Raw genomic sequence first — 23,846 nt, 5'->3', positions numbered from 1 at the left:
GTTTTAGTTTTAGGCCAGAGCTGTTTCGTCTGCCTTGAGTCTCTCAGTGGTCCCACTGGCGACTCCAATCATCCGAATTTTGGGTCAATTTCCATTTCCATCCAGCCGAGCCGACAACTTCTCCAAGTTGGTGTCCCCCTTACGTACAAGCTCCGAAATCGCAACCAGCTTGCCATCCTAGGCCTTCCAGTTTACGATTTAGTTCCTGCAACGTCAAAATCTGATTGTTCATAGCTCGACACACACCTGATCAAATCCATTGTTATAGATTAGATGACAGGACAAGTAGCAGGGCAGAGTGGGGAGGAGGGAGAGAGAAGAAAAAAGCGTCTGCCTTCGTCGAGAGCCAGAAGAAAAAAAAAAAAATATGACTTGGTAAAGACGTTTAGATGTCAACTTTAGGTGCCGCTTTAAAATTCTACAGTCTCTGCAGCCCTGAGACCCTCAGGCAGGCTGTCCCACAGGGGAGGCACATAATGATGAAATGTCAAACTTGAGAAAACCAAAAGACCGTTACCAGAGGATCTCAGGGTCCGCGAGGGCTTATAATTTAAAAACAGGGCAGATAAATAGAAAGGCACCAGACCATTTAGACATTTATAAACCAATAAAATATAAATTTACGAAAAACAAAAAATAATACTTTTTATATGTAGGATCTGTCTGTAAAGATAATGTTTATCTTTTTGTGCTGAGGAGCATCAGGGAGCGATGAGTGTAAACAAACATTTTCCACCTTACTTTGTGTGAAAGAAGAAACAGTCAATACTGTACAAGGAGAGTTTCCCGAAAAAGTCATTTCAGCCTTCGTATCACGTCATGTCATCTATATCCATTACAGAACTAAAGTAGATCTCATGGAGGACCATGTAGATGGTAATTACAGACTAAAATGGAAGCTAAAAAAGACACTACATGACCGCAAAGTAAATATCCACAGTTACCAGACTAATATCTTTTGTTGTTTTGATGTAAAACTGGTTTGGCTAACTTTGATAGAAGTAAATAGAAATAAATGTAAAATCTGGCCAGTAAAAGCTCACATGGGTTTAGTAAAATATTTTGACTTCTGCACAAGTACATTTAAAGTTCATGGCAATGTTTACTTTTTCGTCACAACTTATCTCTTTCAGTAAATTCCAACAATTATTAACTGATCTAGTTATGAAAAGGCTCTGAGCTCTGCTTTCTTGTAGTGATTTCATTCTCAGCATCATGTGGGTGAGGTGTCTTGGATTTGCTCTCCTGGTTTGCATTCCTCTAGTGCTGCATGGTCAGTATTTACATTTATGATGCTATATATGTAATTTTTTTAGAATTAGATATTTGTTTACAGAGATTCACTGTGTTTTTTTTTAACTGTATTTCAGCTCAAAGTGCAGGACAGCCATGTAGTGCTCCGAGCCTGAATGGTGGTTATTACCTCCCTCAGCAGGAATCTTATCCTCTTGAAACGAAGATCAGTTATACGTGTGATGACGGACTTAAACCAGCGGTGAAAGGCTGGTGGGCGACTAGCACATGTCAAAATGGGATCTGGTCTCCTAACCCCCAGTGTATAGGTAAATTTCTTCTAAATGGATTTCTTAAGGGTGCTCAAAGAACTTTGAAATTCAAGATCCAATATCTTTTAAAGGTTAAACAAACATATTTTGCAGTGAGAAAGTCTTTTGCCACCTCACTTTTTGCATAAAAAATGCTTCCAAGAAGCCAGAAGACTTTGTAATATTTTAAGCGGTCTTGAACAATAATTCTCCAGGCTTTCTAAAGGTATCAGTTTGTCTATGTACAGTCTTCTGCACTGACCGCCGTTTTAATAAAAAAGACAAAAATAAGACAACGACACACTGACTGTTTCTCCTACCCTATTTTCAGTGCCAAATGCAACCTTTGAGGAGGACTAGCACACAGGGGCTTCAATGAAGAGACCACAATAATCAGTGTGGGTCTTACACATGCCATTTATAACGAGGCTGTGATAATAGCATGTAAAGCAGGATATAAAGTAACAGGCTCGGCTACTGCTGAGTGTACAAACGGAGAATAGTCCTGTGAGACTAAGTCTGTTAGACATTTTGGCTCTTTTAGCTGTGATGCGTCTTTGTTTCTACTTATGATTTATTTTTCTTTTTACAGAAAATACCAATGAATGCAGTGAGCCACCTCGAATCAATCATGCAATCGTCATTAATCAAGATTACCAGGAGGCATTTCCTTCAGACTCAGAAGTGTTGTATCAATGTAAAAATGGGTATGCTACAGAGGAAGGAGCCACCAAAAAATCAGCCTTCTGCAGAGCTGGAAGGTGGACTGAAGTCCCAACATGCAGTAAGTGGGCAGTGTTACTATCAGTCAGTGAAAACTATACCTGGCTTTGGCAAAGATCAGCAGAGCTTGTTATTAGTCCTAAATTTGTCCCTTGTATTGTGCCATATGGGTGGGGTACAACAACAAATACTAATTTTAAGCAAATACTGCCAGTGCCGGCCCTAGGCATACAGATGCCCAGTCTATGCGGGAAAATGCTTACCTAAACTGGAGCTACATAACTCAGTCGCACACATATTGTAACTAATATACAAATTTTTGTCTCTTTATTAACAAACAAAACAAAGTGACACTGAAACACTCTAAACTTAACAAATTGCTACAAAAAATATAAATAGCACAAAATAAATAACATTTAGTTAAAAATAACATTTAGTGCAAAAATCTGGGGGAAGAAATGGCACAAGTGCTAATCCTAAAACAATGTAAAACAGTGCAATCGAAAAACACACACTTAATATATAAAAACTGCTACAATTATAATAAACAAAATAAAATAATGCTACTATGTAAAACACAAATCAATCAAGCAATCAAACTAAATTTTTTAAGCATGTTTCTTATGGACGTTGTAACACAAAGTGGTTTTGTTATTAATATCATTCCTTCATGCCCTTCCAGCCACTCAGAGAGACACGGTCTGTCTGTATTCAATCATCTTTGTGATATTTGTTTTACTTTGTAAAAGTACTATATAAATAAATATTTACTTACCTACTGTGGACAAAAGATGGATGTTTCCTTAAAAACAGGTTTATACTTTGTCCTTGTAGTAAAAACTCAGCCGTCTGATGTTATTGATCTAATTTACACCACAACACCTCACTTCTCTCTACATGATTTCTGTACTGCACACAGATGAGTTTCAACCTGATGTCACACAGACTTGTGCATGCACAGGTGTGCCCACCCCGAATAGCAGAAAACACATAGTGGACAATATAAAGCTTCAACCACCTGAAAATCAAACAAAATCCTGTTTTTCTTTTTTTTTTTTTTTTATGTTTTGTTTTTACTCTCCCAGTGAGGTGAAGATGGGAACACTGGTGTTATGCTGAGAACTTTATGTCCATCATGGAAATGCAGCTGAACAAGCTGAATCTACCATCATTCTAGTCATTTATGAGTTGTATTACAGCTTAAAATGGATCCAATATCTGAACTTTAAAAATATTTAGAGTGGTGGTCAGCAAATGTCGGCCTGCCCTGGGCGAACCGCCCATCGGCGCCCCCCCACACCGACCAACCACAACTAACCAACCGGGTATGGCCCGGGGGCAGGAGGCGTGTAGGGGTTTGAAGGAGGGCTGAGTGGGATTCGGGGGATTATAGGGAGAGGTGCTGGGGTGTGAGACAGGGATGCTTGTATGTTGTGTGTGTGTCTATACTTTGAATGATGTTTGTGTGGGGGTATGTTTGTGTGTGTGCGTATGCATGTGCTAGGATGAGTGGGGGTGTGTCTGGGGAGTGAGAGTGGGAGGGTTGTATGCTGTGTGAGTGTTTATATTGTGTGGGTGGGGCTGAGAAGGCATGCATGTGTTAGGATGAGCGGGAATGTTGGGTGGGGCCACTTAGGTGACCCGGCTCCCGGCTCCCGGCTCATTGCAGTCACTGCCCCTCAATTTTAAATGCACACAACACACACTACATAAACAGTCAGGAGCGGGGAGTGAGAGGGTATTGGAGACCTTTCACACCCCCGTTCCCCCTGTGTGTGGCCGGGGGCGGGCGGGATGGGGTGGTTGCCCCGCGGGGTGTCCCCCACGGGACATGGTGGGTGGGTTATGTGTGATGTGACTGTGTGATGGTGAGCGCTTGTGGGTACGGCACAGGGGAGAGTGTGAGTGTGGGGTTATATGGGGTGCAGATTGGAGTAGGTGGAGAGTGGGGGGAGGGGGTCGATGGCACCCTGGTTCCCGGGGTGTGCGGCTGGAACATCGGGGTGTGTGCTGGCCTACGCTGGGTGGCTGTCTGGTGGGACCTGGTCCTCCTAGGCATGTTGCGGGCCCTCTGCCTTTGGGGGGGTGGGGCGGCCGCCTCTGGGCTCCTGGGGCCCTGGGCCCTTTGCTTGGGCTGCCCTTAGTGGCCGGTCCCTGGCGGGGCCGGCGGCTGCTGATCTTGGCCCACATTTTGGCCAGTGGGAGCTGCTCCAAACTATTTCAGAAGGGCTCCTGGATTTACAATTAAGATGCAACATGTGAGTTAGATCACACTTAACATGCATCAGTTACCCAATTAAAATAAACCATAATAATGCACAAATTATTATCATTTGTTAACATCCTATTAACTAAGCATAACACACTACAAATTATTAAAAAAAAAACCTATATCACATAAAGCTTACAAAATGTCATGTCAGTGTACATTGACATGAATGTTATATAAGTTATTTAAGTTAGCATAGACCCACGTATAGCATTAAAAATTCCACAGTCAGGAAATACTATTGTTTACCAACTTCCCAGACCAATAGGCCCATGTGAACTTGCGTTTGTTGTGTTGCAAACACAAACTAGCCTATTGGTGAAATTACCTGCATGACTTCATGCCTCAAATTTTAATAGTTGCTTAAGTAACGCTAAAAACCAAATACAGTTGTCTTCTGTGTCTAAGTAGCAACATATTAGCAAGAGTATAAATAGTGTATAGGCTACTGTTTCATTACATGCACAATTAACATCCCTCATAGAGACCTGCATACCTTTATTTTTTGAGCATTTCTCCTCTCCTTCTTTTCCTTTTCCTTTCTGGGCATCTGATGGTTTCTTTGGTCTTTTGTCCATTATACACCCTTGACTCGACTTAACATCATCACCGTCAAACACCCAGAGTCAAGACTGACGTCATGTGATGTGAACAAATTCACATTGATGCAGGCAGATTCGTGTTTTTTTTTTCTTTTTTTTTACATTTTCACATAACCAAATAAATTTAATGATATTATGTGTTAATTTTATGAATGAAATACAATTTATTTGGAAGCAGCAGTTTGTGTTGTGTGTGGCCTGGAATCAGGCCCCTTCTTGCTTTTCTTCTGAGAGTGAGACTCAATCTGCTCACAACCTCTGCAGTTGCAAGTTGATCCCCCGATCCCCTCATAAGTCTGGCCCATTTAAGCCAGAGTTCTGCTCCATCAACGTGGCTTATGTGAATGCACGCTGAATAACCATGGTAACTTATGCACCAGAACTAGCCTGCTAAAGGTACAGGCTAACGTTCAAGCTTAGCTTAGGTTTGTCTCAAAGGTCTGATACAGAGTCCCAGAAGAAAGTTCTACCTGGTAGAACGTTGCGCTCCCGCCACTCATTCTTGTAAATTAAAACAGGAGGAGCGGACAGGAATCCCAAACGGAGACAAAGCAGCAGGGTATCCACACCCACCCACGATAGCATAGGATGGGCTAATCCTCGTGTCAGTGTAATAGCTATATTTACTTTAAATAATTGTTTGTTGATTAGCTACATCTTGATGTGAAGTGCCTTATACTTGCTCAAATTAATAATTTTATACCGTGACATCAATTCACATGTAAGAGGTAAGGATGAACCTTACGCAGTGATTCATTATTTAAGTCTGGGTAATTATCCAGATTGGACTGGTAATGCCTGCAGAGATCAAGAGAGAGAGCTCTCTAAGCATGCTTCATTCACGCTAAAACTGCTGCAGATGAAGCGTTGCATCTGTAGTGTTCCTCCTTAAATCTCCCATTACAGCCATTATAGAGTGGAGTCCAGCCTTGTACCAGGGTGTAACATCAGTAGCTACACCCCCTCCCATGGGGAGGAAGAGAGAAGAAACCAGCAACACTGCGGCAGGTCTGGACGAACTGCCCCGGCACCAAACCCTATCACCAAGCAGCACACCGCTAAAGTGGGGCTTCCTGGTATGCAGTGTTCAACACAGCCCGAACAGCCAGTGGACCGCAACGGACTGCAGGGGAGTCAATGTTGACACTGTCACACAACCTGCCAGCATACAGCACATACTGCAGAGACAAACACCTGCCCAGATATAGAGGCGCTCTACTCCGCCCAGCAATCTGTGCCATTTGTTTTTTTTTTTTTTTAACTTGTCCTGTCCAGCATCATAGCAAGCAAAATGATAATCTGGTTGCTGTATCGTGCTGAACAAATTTGCTCTGCCAAGGGTAGGCCTATGGGTAAGGCTCCTCTTGATAATGTGATTAATTTATTTATTTATTTACTTTGAATCATGGAATCTATGTAATCTTGCTGGACCTGACCGGAGGGGACAGAAAAAGATGGAAAATAGCAAAAAAAGGGCAAAAGGGAAAGAAGAAAGGAGACAAAAAGATCACAGACAGAAGGAAAACGTCCCTTCAATCCACACCATCACCAGACAACAAACTGTTACACCTGTACATGAACACACCAGAAAACTTCCTACAACTTTTACAAAAGCAGAAACACACACACAGAAAAAAACAAACAACTAAACAAAAAAAAAAAAAAAAAAAAAAAAAAACAGGGCTGCCAGTCATTAAGAGTTTTTAAATAATAACCAAATCAAATCAAAAAGACATAACAGCGACCAGATACTAACTCACAGGAAAAATACAATTTTTTTTTTTTTCTTTTTTTTTTTCCTTTCCTTTTAATAATTATCGCTTAATATTAAAGACCCACTAGACAACTCAGTGACTGTGTCAGCATGCAGAGCATGAGAAACAAGGAATGATCAGTGATGAAGAGCGGCGAGTGAGATCATGCAAATGCGACCTCGCCTCCACGGAGGCCAGAGGCAGACCAGGGCCTGGGCCGGGCCCTCAGCAGCAGACCCGGAGCACCAACCCATGCCACCCCACCACAAAGACAACTCCAGCCCCACCCGAAGGGCGGCAGAGGAGAGCCCCAGCAAGAGCCCCCCACAGTCCCGGGGCACAGGCCCCAGTGGGCCAAGATCAGCAGCCGCCGGCCCCGCCAGGGACCGGCCCACCCAGGGCAGCCCAAGCGAAGGGCCCAGGGCCCCAGGAGCCCAGAGGCGGCCGCCCCACCCCCCAAAGGCAGAGGGCCCGCAACATGCCCAGGAGGACCAGGCCCCCCCAGACAGCCACCCGGCGTAGGCCAGCACACACCCCGATGTTCCAGCCACACACCCCGGGAACCAGGGTGCTATCGGCCCCCTCCCCCCACTGCCCATCTACTTCAACCTGCATCCCATATAACCCCACACTCACACCCTCCCCCGTGCCGCACCCACAATCGCTCACCACCACACAATCACGCCACACCCAACCCTTCCACCATGCCCCGTGGGGGACACCCCAGGCGGACCAGCGGACAGCGGGCCCCAACCCCCATAGAGCCAGCAGCCCATCAGCGCAGCCATCCCGGGACCCGGCCCACCCCAGAAAGTTCCCACCCTCCCACACCCCTAACGGGGAATTAGAGGATGGGGACAGCGGCAGACCCACGGCCCACCACCCCCAGGCCCGCCCAAGCCCCCCCCCCACAAGTGCACTTAACCCCGCCCCAACCACACACAGAAACACATGCACACACCTATTCCCTTGCATACTCCTACTCATCATAACTCACCTATGCCCTCTCAGCCCCACCCAAAAAATATAAACACTCGCACAGCATCCAACCCTCCCACTCTCACTCCCCAGACACACCCCCACTCATCCTAACACATGCATACGCACGCACACAAACATACCCCCCCATTCACACAAACATCCACAGTATAGACACACACACAACATACAAGCATCCCTGTCTCACACCCCAGCACCTCCCCCTATAATCCCCCGAATCCCACTCAGCCCTCCTTCAAACCCCTGTACCCCCCCAGCCCCCGGGCCATACCCTGGGTCCCAGGGTGTCAACCAGACACCAGGGCATGCACCAACCCACACCATGGCAGCACATCCGGGCAGGCCCAGACCCCAGGCACATACGGAGCCCACCACCCCGGAGGGAGGAGGACCACCCCCAGGCACCAGAGCCCAGAACCCCCGCCCAGCCCACCCCAGAATAGCCCGGCCACCCGGCTCAGGACCGACGCCCACCAACCCAGGCACCACCAGTGGCCTCACCCCCCGCCACGAGGCGACTCCAACCGCTGGCCCCCACAGCCCCCGACGGGGACAGACTCAGAGCCACCCCCACCGCAGAGCAGCCCGGTCCCGCATCACGGGCAACCACAAAGAACCCGCAACCACCAGTCACTCCTGGCCATTTCTCAAACCCCCATAACAACGAGGTCACAGTCCTCCACCTACACTAAGTGATGGAACTAAGCACAGGGGACCAGAAGGAATGAGATTCAGCCGAATAGTTATTTAAGGAGGCAGACATTGTCTCATTACTGATGTGGTCAACTAAGAGATTCCTAAACTGCTGAATACACAGATTATTTTTGTTTTTCCAGTTCACAAGGATAGTTTTCTTTGCGATGCATAATGCTGTGCGTATCATGTGTGCAGAGTTAATTGCCATATTAATGTCACCCAAGTCACCTAGTAGACATAGTGCGGGGATTGTAGGAATATTACATTTAAACCATGTTGACATGTCCACACATACCTGAAGCCAGAACCTGCGGACAGGTGTGCAGGACCACAAGGCATGGAGGTAGTTATCTGGTGTGTTTTCATTGCAGTGTGTGCAGATGTTTGATTGTGACAGACCCATCCTGAACATCCTTTGTCCTGTATAATGAGTTCTATGCAGAATTTTGAATTGTATTAGTTGCATATTTGAATTTTTAGTCATTTTAAAGGTGTTTAAACATATTTGTGACCATTTATCTTTATTAAAGTTACTGGATAAGTCACCCTCCCATTTTGAAGTTGGCAGACAGATTTAGTCTTCTAGTTTAGATAATAGTCTATATGTTTTTGATAATAGCTTTGGGGCATTGAGATTCATGAATTCTGCCACTGTGAAAAATGTGAACTGATGTTACTCAATAAAATTATGGCAACAAAGTGACACTTGATATAATTGAGCTATTTTAATTTCCTTCATTTTGATTAGAATGTATTGAAATAATTAACCACATTTAAATGAAAAAAATAAGTCAATATTATTTAACAGGCCAATGTAAATGTGTTAAATTTAACAACACCATGGCAGAAATGTGTTGAAAGTTGCATGGACAAATTGATTAAAATTAACCAAATATCAAGAAGATATTAATTTGCTATAATTCAATTTGTTTGAAAAAATTAAGTTGCATCTACTCAATTTCTGAAGAAATGTCACAAATAATTACAGATTTTGTAGAAATAAATGCCTTAAATTTACTAGTTTTCTGAATAAAATTACTAATGCTAACAAGGAACCAAGATAAATATTAGTTGATTTAACTAAAAAAAATAATTAGATCAACTTAGAATTTAGCTTTGTTTTGCTTAATTGAACTCATTTAAATTATTGTCTTTTGTATCAATTTGCCCTTAAGAAATGTGTAAATTTAAGAAATAATTACTTCTGTGGAATTTGAGATCTATTTAATAATAATAAGTGTCACTTTGTCGCCATAATTCTTTTAAGAATAATTTACTCAACATATCTTAATAGTTCCAGTTTGTTTCACAAGGTAAACATTTATTATGTTCACAACATTTCAAAATGTAACTGTCCAACATCCTCTGGGCAAAATGTATAGTACAGCAATCCCCCCCCCCCCCCCCCCAAAAAAAAAAAAAAAAAAAAAAAAAAAAGTGCACATCATCGAGCAAGTTTTCCCTACACATAGATCAGTTATGAACTCTTACTTGATCATTAACTAGGATCCTGGGATATGGTCAACTGAATCCATTTCCCTGCCCTCTACTACTTACCAAGTCAGTCACAAGAAGAACTCCATGCACTTTCTAATTCAGTTACCCAGATTTACATAAGAATTTGTATTCCTGACGAACAGTGTATTAAAACAAAATGAACAGTTGCCAGTGCTAATACCAAGCCCAAAAGTCCTTCATTCAGGTTACATGTTTAGCACCTCACTTGAATACATGAAGAAATTTAAGTATAAATGCATTTCTGCCATTATAAAATCAGAATGTACAACTTGGGCTCAATAACACATTACAAACTAAATTTGAACCTGACAGTGCTTGGACTACAGACATTTTTGTTTTGTTTTTTCTCACTGTAACTGTCTGTAAAACTGCAAATTTAAGTACCGGTAAATAAAAGTGTTACAATACACCATCAGTGAAAATATTACTGAACATGTAATAGTAAAAGAAAAAAAAATAACTTAAAGTCTGAAGAAGGTGCATGAGAAACTAAGCTTGACAATATGTGTCATCCATCTTAGTTTTGAAAAGGCCAACTCAGTTAATGTTCCAATAAAATAGACAGTAAATACAAAAGAAGATAACAAATACAACCTGTCAAACACCAGGGACCATCTTGGGTCTATCTTGGCAAGTGCATAACTTGAAAGAATATCACATATTACTCAAAGTGAACTCGCATCCCTTTCGCTCTGTAAGAGTTCATATTTAAGCAAGCAACTTGTTCTTGAGGCTGTTCACTTTTGGTGACAGCCTTGTAGAGTCCAGTTCCAGGAAGAGTTTCTGGAATACTTCTAAGGTGTACCTTAGCTCTTTAGGATAAGCAAGATCCACTGCGTATGCCAACCCAATAAGCATGACACAGGCCCTTGGAACATTGCCCAGGTCAGCCAAAACTCTCACCCCCTCAACCACGATACCAACATCATCCCAGTCCTCTGACAGTGTGGTCTTGATTTTGTAGATTTTCATTTGTTGCTCACTGAGGTCTTGTGAAACACTGTCTCCATCAACATCCTAAAAACAACAAAGACATTGGGTATTTCACTGTTATGCGAAAGGAAACTTTCCAAGAGTTATCTACCAAAATCCTACTGACCTTTTAAAGTAAAAGGAAAGCTAAGCAAAAAAAAGAAGAAAAAAGAAATGGCACATGTCACCTCAGCTTTAGAACCACAAAGGTTTTAGTCATATGGCAGCATGGAGTGATGTGTCCCTTAGATCAGCTCAAAGCCATTTCCATGCATTTAGACTGATACTAAATGAATATTAGTAGTGTATTAGTAATATTATTATGTAGTTGTTGACAAATGCAGTTATTCTGGCATTTATATATTTATCTGTGTATCTAATTGGCAATTTCAGTTTCAGTCACAAAGTTATGTATAAAAATAAAAATATTAACTCCTTTCTCCTTAGTGGAGCCTGCTTTGGGAGGGATTTTACACATAAAAGTTTTTGGATGAAGCAGGGGTATCAGATCAGTATAGCCGATACTGGCTTGAATACTACATGGTATCAAATCAGAAAGAAAATCTGCGGTGTCACACATTGCTACGGCATGGAAGAATAGGTAACACTTTTCTGTTTTAATCACTTAAATTTACATAAAAAAAAATAAAAAAAAAAAACTTACATTATACTCCTTGAAGAGTTGATCGGTATGTTCCCCGAGGTACACCATCAGGCACTGAATTACAAGATCTCTGGTAGTATTGATGCTTGGATTGCTTTGTGCCTGATAAGACAAAAATAATCACCATCTTCTAGTATTTTACACCAATAGTCTATTTTTTATTAAGTAAAAAATACATACTATAAATCATTACTGATCAAGATCACTTATCCAAATATTTCGACTAAAATTTTCCAATGTCGTCTCCTTTTTTTTATTTATTAATCTATTTATCTTATATTGTTCCCATTTTAAAGAAAGTTTCAAGTCAGTCAAATGTTTGAATCAAGACAACTGTTAAAGCTATGGTTCTTCACCATCTTATCTGGCATTACTGTGATCACTATCACCTGTTGCTTCATTGACGTGCAAAGGAAGTTATATAACCCAACCCTTCCAGCCTATTCAGCCTCTTTTCCCTCCAAACCAGTGGAACAAAGGAAACCTGTGAGTTGTGAAATGGACTCTTTAATCTTAATCATTTCTTCCAGTATGTCATGATGATGCTCACTGTGTTTATATATTAAGTTAATCTGCATATTACCATGGGATGTGTAACCTAGTGGAATGGATGCATTATTAATGTAAGTTATGTATTCATTTATTGTTCCATTTGATGTAAGCATTTCATGTTATCTGTTATATTTACCTTTTCTATGTCTTTCTAGACAAAATCATCCACCATCCTCAAATAAAAATGGTGGAATGCAGTCCAGAATCCTGTTTAAATGTGCAACCCACATGAGACGTTCAATGTCCCAGCCATGCTCACAAACTGAGTAGTTTCAACAACAGTGTGGTATTCAGTACCACTGGTCACATAATTCAGACTTGCTGCAAGTTTTTTAACAGTATCAGTTTTACAATGGCACAATATATTAATCTATTCAATTTACAGCTTCAAACTCTTAATTCAGAAGTTGATCTTGAGCTGGGTCAGAAGCGACTAACGTGAACACATTCTCACACCTGAAGCTCTCAACTGACTATTTAGTCGCATAATGTGACGATTTGTGGAATAAATGCAACTTTTTTAAAACATCAACGAGCCTTGCCATTATAGCATGAAGCTGAAATGATCAGGTACTGCTGAATTGAAGTGGCTCTGCGACAAACATTTTTCTAGTTATTATCTAACCATCTTCATGAATTGCAATATATAGCATACAATTTGTGAATTGGGAGATCAAATTAATTAGATTTATATGCTGGTAGGTAGTTAAGCATCTGAAATAATTAATATCCCAATAATTTAATATCAAAACTACTTCAATTAAATCTTATACAAATAATTAGTCACTGATAAATACCTTAAGCAAGATGCCCTGCAATTTCAATCCCATGGCTCCTCCCTTGGAATTGAAGACAGCCAACAACTTCGGAGAATACTCATCCAGCTTGGCCATGAATTTTGGTTCCAGGTGTATTGTGGTAATCCTTAGGAATTCATCCTGCAGCTAAAAGAAATGGTGACAAAAAAAAAGAATACAGAGAAAGAACTTTAAAGCTTCACTTACTATAAGAATAGAAAACAAGATCAGTCAAAATGTAAAGAGAATTAAATTTTTTAAAGAGTTATTAATGCAAAATTATTACATGAGAGGCCTGAAACAGAGCAGGCCATCTAGCTTTGATGTCCTCAATGCTGGGTGACAGGCTGACGATTTCATGACGTCTGTGTGCAAATGTTTTAGCCATTTTTTCTTTGATCAACTTCTCATTGTCTTTTTTCTTCACTTCAGTGAGCAACTGAATCCTCTCTTCTTCCTGACTGTCCTTATCCTCTCCTGGTGGGTATGGAGGGAGATAATTTACCTCTGCCTTTCTGGGCTTCTTAACATTCTTGGCAGATTTCTGGTCAGCAGGGCTCTTGTGTTTAACTGCATTGCACAGGACCTCAGGTACACCAAAGCCTCGCAGTTTGGTGCGATAATTTGCCATCTTGTACTTTAAGCTTTGTTGCCAGCCATAGTAACCAGAAAAAGAACCAGATTCTTTGAGACATGGATATTTTTTGACAAGTACCTCAGCAACATCACTTATCTGTCCACCTGATGGATAAGCTGTGTATGTAAAAATAGTTTCTGCCAACTTCTCCAGTATGTCTGCCTTGACCTTTGAGGTAGTCATAAATGTTCCATTCTTCTTGAAGTTCTCAGTGGCTCTTTCAAGGTACATCTCAGTTTCATAAGCAAACACTGGAATAGGGAACAGCTTTGGCCAGGGTTGACATCGTCCAGTGGTGCTCGGCGGACTCAGAATAATGGTGTCCTGTGAAGATGATGTTCCACTAGACTCTGCATTTGAAGCAATCGACTCTGCATATGATGCAGAGTCACAGTCAGTTGAGTGCTGTACAGAGGGGCTGCAAAACTTTCAAGTGGAACCAAGTCAAGAACAACTGGAGCAGCGGGAACAACCTTTATGGTGTCTTTGTGTTTGATTTGGTCACTTCTATTAAGAGTAAAGTAGTCTTCAAATTCTGAGTCCATATACTGAAGACTGAAGTCATCTGCAATACCAAAGGTATCCTTCACAACACTTTGCAGCTCCTGCACTGTTTGGGGGATCCCTGATGGTAGAACCAGCTTCTCAATCCGGTCATCAATTATTACACGAAGCTTCGCTTCCATTTCTGGCAGCCTGGAAGAAAACAAATGGGTAGTTTAGTATTTTACTTTAATACTTTAGTAGTTAAGTATTGTCATTTACTTTTTAATTCACTCAAATTAGAACTTTACTTTGTTATTGTAATTTGTATTTCACCTTTTGATAACAGTTCCTTAATGGTTACTCCCTGATATTGACATAAAGACAATGGAAAACATTAACAGTAACTTATTTACATTTGCACTAAAGTGATGTCAGGTAAAAAAAAAAAAAAAAAAAAAACACTTCTTTGCAATATAGGCTGCAGCATAAATATGGACAGTATAATCAACATGAAGGGTTAATTCATTTTGGTTACCTAAAATTCACAACAAATGTGACGTTTCAGTGTAACCATACGTTTTCCTCCCACATTGTAGGCAACCAAGGGGTACACATCACCAAGTTTCTGCTGCTCCAAAAGAGTCATCTTGCCAGTGTCCTCCAGTTTATAAGATCTCAGATGCTCTTCATACCAGGCAGCAAGTAGCTTTACAATGAATAGAACATAGCTGTCCAAAATGACTATCTGCGTAATCTCAGCAAAGTCTGGCAGTCCACAGGTGGATCCGTAAGATACTATCATCCCATTGGTATATTTTGTGCCATTGTAGGTGACAGTGTTGGCAAGTTGCACACTTGACAGAGATGGTGAACGTTCTCTTAAACTGTTTTTTATGTCTAAATGCAGCAGATCTACAGGCATTGTTGATATTTTTGTGACAGTCAGGGCTGGTTTCCCCACATCTGATTGCATGTGGTATGACATCATCATTTGATGTCTTGTTGAAAGGGTCAGCAACACATTTCTGAAATTATTAGTGTGCCTCACAACTTGCTTGAAAAATCTGTGTTTAGCTTCGAAACGCATTGTCCAGACACCAACCAACGGCCCATATTTTTCAATCAGTGCAGGGTAATGCTCCAAAAAATGATGTTTGGGTGTCAGCCTCTCATTAGGAAAAACTTCCAAGAATCTGACACGATGTTCAGATATTTTAAAGCCAAGGAAGGCAATACTTTCTGTGGTGTGAATAGGGGCAGCCACTAACTCAGCAATGTCTTTTAAAGTAAGAAGCAGCTGCCAGGCAGGATCTTCTTCAGGTACACAGTGACCAACAATGAGAGGCAACAACCGTATCAAGGCCCAGTTTTCGTGTGCATTTCCACCTACAGTTTTACGGCCAGCAAAGTTTTGTGGGATTGCTTGAGGACTGTTAACTTTGTCTGAGCCTTTATATGGAAACTGTGTGATCAAGTTATTAAGTATTGCCAAATTAAAGTATTTTTTCTTGATGAAAACCTGAAGACACAATGCAAGCTCTTTAGGAATTATCCCTTCAAAAAGGTCATGAAGGATGTCTGGTGGGTAACCAGAGACAAAGTGAAAGTAACTCAATTGATCAGTCAAAGGACATGACCGCTTTACACCAAAATAGGGGACAAGACTTGGATTTTCTTTGACAGTTTGTACGTGCAATGTGTAGTCCTCTTTTTTCCTTAGTGGAAACAACCCAGAGCATACTTCATAAGCCTGGTACTCTGAAGAATTTCCAAGACAAAATCTACAAAAATAAGGCCCACTAAAACTTTCAACTAGTCCACTAATGGAATGAGCACCAAGATTGTCAGCTATGACGCAGAGTATGGTCCCTTTAATATATTTTTGAAAACTGGAAATAAAAACCCCTTCCTGTTCAAGGGTGATTAGATCTTTCAAGAGTGGTTCCAAGACTGCTTTGTATTCAAACTGTTTAACATCAACAGCTTTGCAAAGTACAGCTAAATGTATTGATGTTAATGCAGATTGGAACTTTGATGGTACATTTGCCAAAATCCAATATATTGCAGTAATTTTGTGTTTTTTTCTAGAGGTCCCTAATGGATTGCACACTTCGAAGTCATCAACATACAGGATTATGGAAAGTCTTGTTTCTTCTCCAGCATAAAAATTGTTTTCCTTAAAACATGTACCATCAAAAATTGACTTAAAATCCCCAGTACTGTTTGAATGCTTTGACAAAGCCTCCAAAGCGATGTCTTTGTTCTTTAATACTTCCTGTAAAGTCTTGAGAATTGGCACGTATTGAAAGCTCTTCTTCTGTTTAGCATCAAGAATATATTCAACGGGATCTACAAAACAGAAATGTTCCTTAAAATACTTTCTTCTCTTAAAAGCTGAACCAAGTGGACCACCTGCTCCAAGAGCTGTTGTAATAGGATGAGATCTGCACAACTGTTGTGCCAATTCAGCTATGATGGCTTGGTCAACGGTGCATTTGTTGGATTTCAGTGATGAATCAATTATATTTCTAATCACTGCCACAGATGATGACGAAGAAATATAATGGAGATCTTCAACCAAAGCATTAATGCACCTTACGGAAGCATTATAAATGCTCTCTAAATTCAATAGAAGTAAGCCAATGTCATTAACAACTGTAGAGGATGCACGATCTGGATCTAAATCTAAATCTATGCCATCATCATCACTGGCCTCTAGCTCATCCAAATGGCTGGCAACATGAGCATGGTGACTTTCAAACACATCTTGCTTAAAGTCAGTCAAAGAACAGGATTTGTGTCTTCTGCTTTTGTGTTTTAGAAAGGTATTGTATATATTTGTCCTAAAGTCACACCCTTCAAATACGCAAAATACAGTTTCATGGTTTTTCAGGTGAATTCCAATGTGCTGGAAATAATCCTTCTGGGTCGAGAAAAAAGCACCACAAACTAAGCACTTAAATGAAGTGATGAGTCCCGGGCTTGAAGGGTCTTCAGGTGCATGATATCTGGACAAGTGTGTTCGAAGGGCTCCTTGTGTTTTGAATGTGCAAGGGCAACTGTCATACAGACATGGTTGGAGCTGTCCACGGCCAAATGTTGCGTGTTGTTGTCTGTAATGCTTCAAGAGTTTCCCTTTTGTAGCAGACAAAGACTTGCAGATCTTACACTGCCATCCCATTAGCCAAGTCCTATAGTAATTTGGGAAAGAAAAAAAGACAGGTCTAAGAATGGCCAATGACACTGTTTGTCATGGCTATTTTAAGAGGAAGGGGATCTTTTGATATTGATAGAGTACATCTTTAAAAAAAATATTTTCTGCCCAGTTATTTAAGTCTGATTAAGCAGGGACAACCTGATAACAATACTCAATATGATTATATTTACATAAGAAAAATATTTCTGAATCAACAATAGAACAGCTGTTTGCTTTAATTAATTTCTGCTGCTAGAATATGACAACTAACCAGTTTTATCATATGAAGAAGTTGCATTTTGAAGCATGTTATCCCACCTTATTTTGTGTTACATGTTCTACATACCTTTCTGATGAATTTTTGCAAAGGACTCTTCCTGCAACTGGAAAGAAAGCAACATCAATTTTAATTCATTTGAATAGATTATTGTTTTACAGAACAACATCTAAAATCAGAATTTGAACACCAAAATTTTAATATTTAATGATCTAATATTATTACACTTAAAGTTCACAAACAGCAACATTTCATTTCTTTAATTCCATTTATTTATTTATTTTCTTAAAAGGTTTGTAGCCTACAAACTATCGCTAATAAGTGAATGACAATGGAGACATCTACAAGTTGCAAAAAGAGTACTGTAGAAATTGTACTAAGCTCCCAAACCACACATTCCTGTATCAAATGTAAAACCGTTTCAACCTTATTTTCCAAACAATAACAAACCATTACAAACAGAAGAGGTCTGTCTGTTTCTTAGTAAGAATAAAAGTGCATATTAGCAGAGTCTGAGGACTAACAAGCAGATAAATTTACATTGCAGGGATTTTTCTAAAACTAAGAAAATCTTTGTTTAACATAGTTTTGATATTTAATAAGAACAGATTAAATGCAATCATTTCTACCATGTATTTCGGCCACAAGCGTGATTTTGAAAGCACAGGATTTTTCGCTGTTTTATTTTTAGTTTCCAGACACTCTGGATCAGATGATGTGGAAATATTCTTTGAAATCATTTGTATAGATTTTCATAACAGCATAGCCTATGTCTACCTGCACACAGCCGAAGACTGACCTTTTCATGCCCATGTTCTCTCAATCACTCCAGGATAATCCACCCACGTTCTTTTTTTTTTTATATATAAAGCAAGTTTTCAAGCTGTACAAACTGGCATTTCGAATTTTCATTGGAGAGAGAGAGTGGAGAGAAGCACTGTACTTTACACAGACTAAACAGTTGTTATCACTCAACACTAAACAAAAAAGCTCCAACGGTCGAGCCCTGTGCGGTCTTTCAAAGAACTTGTTAGCGAGGGAAGGAGAACAGAATACACTAGGAAGATTGGAATTTTAGCTAGTTTCTTGTCATTTCATACGATGTAACGTTCATCATCTGTAGAAAGTTGCTTCCAAAAAGAGAAAGTGTAAACCTGTAAAGCGAAGCGCTAAACCGCCTTATCACGGCTCAGAGAACGGTTGAAAGAAAAAAAAAAGCTTTGATTCAGCTTTAATACTGCTTGAATCTATCAACAATCTTGCTATCGCTACTTCTGTATATATTTTAAAAATGCATTTCAAAGCTCTTACCTGTGTGAAATGAAGGACCGACGTTGGTGAAGCGCGGTAGGACCTGTGACCCGCTTCCACCATTTGGCGCAAAGGACTGTGGGCGGAAGTGCTCCGTGGTTAAAACAAAATATTCCTAAATGAGTAAAAACTATCAATTTTCTGCCTCTGTAGTGGTTCTAATGCATTTTAATTAAACTCTACTCATTTTATTCTTGCTTCTTTTATCCAACCAAAAACTGTGTAAAATTAATTAAAAAAAACATTATGAATTGTTTAAATCAACATAAATTAATTTCAAACTGACTTAATGTATTTTTAATGAATAACAATTACTTATAGTTCTTTAATGGATATTAATTAACCCCAGTACTACTTTTAACAGTGTAATAGGTAGCTGTAAGTTTAATTGATTAATGGTATATTTTTTACATATAATAGATTTAAGCTGGTGATATTCTAAAAATGTTTTGCTACTGATTCCATATTGTGAAGTGAGAATATTAAATGATAAGAAGTTTCCATTTTCTATTATATGTTCTAACTGTTTTATTCCTTTATTTTTCCATTGAGTAAAATTGATAAGCTTTTTGTTTTGCAGGATGTCAGGGTTGTTCCAGAGGGGTGTAAACTTACATGGAAAAAGTGAGGATTTGGTTATTTTTAGAAAATCCCACCAAGCCACTAAGGAGGAACTGATATTGATGCTTTTAAAACACTTATATGTTTTGATGGTTGAGCTGATGAATGGCAGATCAGAGATAAACACATCCTCACACAATGCTTGCTCTACATCTAACCATGTTTCATCCAGACTGCTAGGTTTAAGCCATTTGGAGATATACTGCAGCTTGTTAGCTAAGAAAACATGATTAAAGTCGGGTAGCTCCAATCCGCCTCTATCTTTAGTCTGTTGTAAAGTTTTTAGACTGATACGTGAAGGCTTATTTTTCCATAAAAATTTAGATATATGTGAGTCCAGTGACTTAAACCAACTGGAGGATGGTTTAGTGGGTATCATTGAAAACAGGTAGTTTACTTTAGATAGAACCATCATTTTAACTGTGGCAACCCTCCCCATGAGTGATATGGGTAAGCGCCTCCACCGTGAGAGATCATCCTCTATTGCTTTAAGTAGCTGGACATAATTTAGCTTTGGTAGTTCTGATATTTAGCTTTGGTAGTTCTGATATTGTGCCATTTGTGCAACACCTTGCAGTGGCAAGGTGTGATTGAGGAAACTGGAGTGAGACAATCCCCACTCCACTACAAGTGCAACATATTTACATCTCAACACACGTTTTAAACAAATACACTTCTTCAAATGTTACCTACTACTCTGAGATATGTTCTTGTACTTTATTTTCACCTGCTGCAGGTACGCTTTTGACTGTTAAGATTGCTTCTGTTGAACAGTGCAGAATTAATGTAGGTCGCATGCACACACACGCACACGTGCACACACACACACATGATAATCGCAAAGATGATGCATATTGATTATTGGGTTATTAATAAATTGAGCAGGGCCAGAACATACAGAGACAATTCAGTCTGCTTTATGTAAACATATTTATTACACATAAAGAAACGAGGACAGTGAAATCAACAACTGACAGCAGTGACGTGCGGTCAGGAGAGACGTCATGATGAAAAAGAAAAAAAAGGAAAAGCTACATAAAATAAATATTAACATTTTCCACTGATCTGTTAAAAATGCATTTTCAGTTTGACCTACACAGAAAAATTGCCGAATTTGAGGATTTCCTGATCAAACACAGGGCAGAAATCCTGGGTAAGGCAGGGGCGAGCTGCGCCTCCTCCTATTGGTGATCCAATACAAACTGGGTTGCATGACGCTTGCCCGTTTCTGTTCCTCAGCATATGGCCAATATGAACTTAACAGAAATATTTGTTATACACCATGACTCTCCACAGTCTGTGTAATGTGTGTACAATAAAGTGCAGAAAAAAATCAGCAGGTGAGGCAGGCAGTACTCTACCTCACCTCAAGGGGGCATAATTGCATGCTGTTGGATGAATAGTGAAATAATCAGAATCAAGTTGTTATCTGAGCACCACTCAGCCAGATGCTGGACCTCCTCCCTGCAAGGCTTCTCCTCGCCATCTGTGATATGTCCCACTACAACGGTGTCATCTGCAAACGTCACTATGATGTTGTAGTGGTGGGTGGGGGTAGAATCCTGGGTGAAGAGGGTGAACAGGACTGGGCTGAGCACACAGCCCTGCGGCACACCAGTGTTCATGATGAGGTTGGGGGATGTGTGTAATAACCTCAGTCAGATAAGTTTACATCTCCCATCTGATGAACAATCATAACTGCAATTCAGATTTTTCATATTTCCTCCAAATTTCCTCCTTATGCTAACCCTCCACCAGATCCACACCAGCTAAATTTCTCTTCAAGAAAATTTGCGACTTTCTTCAAGTAGTTTTTAATGATGTATTAGTTTTCTGTAATAATCCAACTCACTCCACCGTTTCCATTTCTGAGAAAGCTGATTGGTACCTAAACCTAAATCTCTCCAGAGCAGGTTAGGTTTCCATCATAAGTTACCAAGATCAAATGACCCACTATGAAACAGAAAATAAAAATAATAAAAGAAAAGACACAATGCTGTTTTGTAGTTTATATTCAGTTCTCTGGAGCAAATCACCAGCTGACCTGAGATCAGTTAAAAATGTGTCAATATCCAAGATTAAACTTGAACCTTTTTCATGCCTGAACTTAATAACTGTATTAACATTTTGATATGTGTGTGTACCTGCCTGGATTTGTGCATACATTATGTTTATATTTGTGTTGATGCTTGAATGTATTAAACTTTTCCTGCTTTCTTATGTTTACAACGTCAAGTAATGAAGTATGATGTAGTGTAAATAAAGTTGCTTTTGCCAAGTTGTCATTACAATATAATCTTTCCTGTGGTGCAACATGTGATACAAGAACCAGATATTTTATTTATGACAATTAAAATTTCTTTGGAAAAAATAACTTTACTATTAAATCCTTTTTTCATGGCGCAGAAATGACAAAAGAAATTAGGAAAAACAACATCCAGTAAATGGGAACCAACAACTAACTGATCTGTTGTGTCTTACAGGAATTTCTAGCAGCTCTGGGTCACATGACAGCGACACTGCAGCTTCCATCACAACAAGTAAAGAAGCTGATTTATTTCTTCTTTTATATCACATGCTGGTCAATACCTCAACCAAACTGAACCTTGGATTGGATTTGATTAATTTCTCACAGATTTCTGCATGTTTACACTCTACAGTCGATATTAAAGTAAAAAATTAATGAATAAATAGATAAATAAATAATCTTTCATATAGAGGAAACAAAATGTTTAGATGATTAACTTCAGTATGACAGCCTGAAATTTGTGATTTACAAAACATTTCAATAAATTTTTCTTTCCAGTTGACAGATGTGGAGCATTCCCTGTCGTTAAGGATGGTGATTTTATCCCAGATGGTCAACGTTCATTAAAGTTCGAGTGTGCAGTTCATTATAAATTAGTTGGTCCAGAGACAGTGGTGTGTTACAGCAACAGGCAGTGGTCTGAGCTTCCCACCTGTAGAGGTAAAAATCCACACATATAGTTTTTATTCCACATATCTGTTATAGATCCAGGAAAAATGCTCATGTGTTTGTTTCTTGTGTGCAGCTGACTACTGCTCTGTGAACACTGAAGAATATACCGACTTAGAAAATATTGGAGTCAAATACATAACAAATGGTTACAAAGAGAAACTGGATTGTGTGGATAAGTTTTATTTTCGTAATTATGCTTTGGTGGAGTGTAACGATGGAATACCAAAGATATCCCGATGTAAGTACCACTTTAAGTTCATTATATTTATTTGTTATATTTTAAATGGACAAAGCATAAAATCTCATTATTATCTAATAATTTGCAGTTAAAGCATCATGTTTGCTGACATTTAGCTGAAGGTATAAAAAAATTAAATTAAAGATTAAAGTAAAAAAGGCATTCAGCCTGGACTCTGTATTTTATAAAACCATATCAAACCTGGTCCTAAATTGGGACCTATGATTGAACATTGCCTCTAATTTAGGAGCTAATACAATGAAATTAGATGAGGACAGAAAAGTCTGTAAACATTAAGAAAACTGGCCTCCATCTTTAATGACAAATTACTAATTCTCTTTCTGTTGTGCTTTAAAATAACTTTACAGGTTGTAACAACTTTCAGATAAATACGGTGAGTTTTCCTCTTTTATTTAAAATAAACTCCACATTTATGTTCAACTTATTGATGCACACATTTTATCTAGAGGTAACAAATGAAGCATCACTACTCTGAACTTTTTTATATTAATCTACATTTATATTTTACTATTTAAACTACAATTAACTGGTCATTAATCTTGTGTTTTGTAACCAGGGTATCTGCTGGAATCATGGTGAGATGACAAACTGAAGACAAATATCAGTGTGGAGGATTTTAAGAAGAATAATTATGATCATACTGTCACACACTGTGCTGACTTGTCTGTGTTCAAAGCGGAAAAATATGAACCAACTTATAAAACTCTTCTCACTTTAATAAAGTTTTCTTAAAAAAAAAAAAGAAAAAGAAGTCTAAATCAATACAAAGTGCACAGCTGGATTTATACTGGCGCAGCGTCTGCGTGTGCTTGGGTCGGCATAGCTAACGCTGGTGAAATGTGCTCTAGGACTCAAGCGTTAGTGTCGTGTTGCAGTTTTTCTTCCACAGTAACAACACAAGTTCAGCGAAAAGCTCCAGAAATTTGGAAACATGAATCACAAACTGACTAATCACAAGGGACTACTTCCTTGTAACCGTGTGAGCCTCT

The 23,846-nt window shown here is 39.5% G+C and overlaps 2 protein-coding genes and 1 long non-coding RNA gene across 4 annotated transcripts; 1 reads left to right on the top strand and 2 right to left on the bottom strand.

The window, feature by feature from the left end:
• Positions 1-822: 822 nt before the first annotated feature.
• On the top strand, positions 823-23,532 carry LOC121644363 (coagulation factor XIII B chain-like). Of its 2 annotated transcripts, XR_006011254.1 has the most exons (9): positions 823-1,273; positions 1,371-1,562; positions 1,876-1,942; positions 2,137-2,328; positions 22,102-22,158; positions 22,425-22,586; positions 22,672-22,836; positions 23,205-23,230; positions 23,414-23,532. XR_006011254.1 is itself a non-coding variant. In XM_041992270.1 (8 exons), the coding sequence occupies exons 1-8, from the start codon at positions 1,216-1,218 to the stop codon at positions 23,447-23,449; spliced, it is 888 nt and encodes a 295-aa protein (XP_041848204.1). In that variant the 5' UTR covers positions 962-1,215; the 3' UTR covers positions 23,450-23,532. The 2 variants fall into 2 exon arrangements, 1 of the variants encoding a protein (XP_041848204.1); XM_041992270.1 differs by lacking the exon at positions 1,876-1,942 and having other exon boundaries at positions 962-1,273.
• On the bottom strand, positions 10,510-13,608 carry LOC121644367. Its single transcript, XM_041992273.1, has 4 exons — positions 13,377-13,608; positions 13,091-13,237; positions 11,742-11,843; positions 10,510-11,122 (listed from the first exon to the last, which is right to left on the bottom strand). The coding sequence occupies exons 1-4, from the start codon at positions 13,476-13,478 to the stop codon at positions 10,814-10,816; spliced, it is 660 nt and encodes a 219-aa protein (XP_041848207.1). The 5' UTR covers positions 13,479-13,608; the 3' UTR covers positions 10,510-10,813.
• Positions 14,156-19,055, bottom strand: LOC121644380. Its single transcript, XR_006011268.1, has 3 exons — positions 18,998-19,055; positions 17,756-17,792; positions 14,156-14,423 (listed from the first exon to the last, which is right to left on the bottom strand). It is a non-coding gene; the product is annotated as an uncharacterized LOC121644380 (long non-coding RNA).
• Positions 23,533-23,846: the final 314 nt, after the last annotated feature.

The sequence above is a fragment of the Melanotaenia boesemani genome, chromosome 8, assembly GCF_017639745.1.
Source record: "Melanotaenia boesemani isolate fMelBoe1 chromosome 8, fMelBoe1.pri, whole genome shotgun sequence".
NCBI lineage: Eukaryota > Metazoa > Chordata > Actinopteri > Atheriniformes > Melanotaeniidae > Melanotaenia > Melanotaenia boesemani.
The sequence above is the reverse complement of the archived record's forward strand: the minus strand, read 5'-3'. Positions and strand labels throughout refer to the sequence as shown.

Excerpts from the sequence above, each read along its gene's own strand:
- LOC121644363 (XM_041992270.1), top strand. The coding sequence starts at position 1,216 with ATGTGGGTGAGGTGTCTTGGATTTGCTCTCCTGGTTTGCATTCCTCTA. Across the intron at positions 1,274-1,370 it reads CATTCCTCTAGTGCTGCATG|CTCAAAGTGCAGGACAGCCA; the intron begins GTCAGTATTTAC and ends ACTGTATTTCAG. Across the intron at positions 22,837-23,204 it reads AATACCAAAGATATCCCGAT|GTTGTAACAACTTTCAGATA; the intron begins GTAAGTACCACT and ends ATAACTTTACAG.
- LOC121644367 (XM_041992273.1), bottom strand. The coding sequence starts at position 13,478 with ATGGCTAAAACATTTGCACACAGACGTCATGAAATCGTCAGCCTGTCA. Across the intron at positions 11,844-13,090 it reads TGCAGGGCATCTTGCTTAAG|GCACAAAGCAATCCAAGCAT; the intron begins GTATTTATCAGT and ends TTGTCTTATCAG. Across the intron at positions 11,123-11,741 it reads AACTCTTCAAGGAGTATAAT|GATGTTGATGGAGACAGTGT; the intron begins GTAAGTTTTTTT and ends TGTTGTTTTTAG.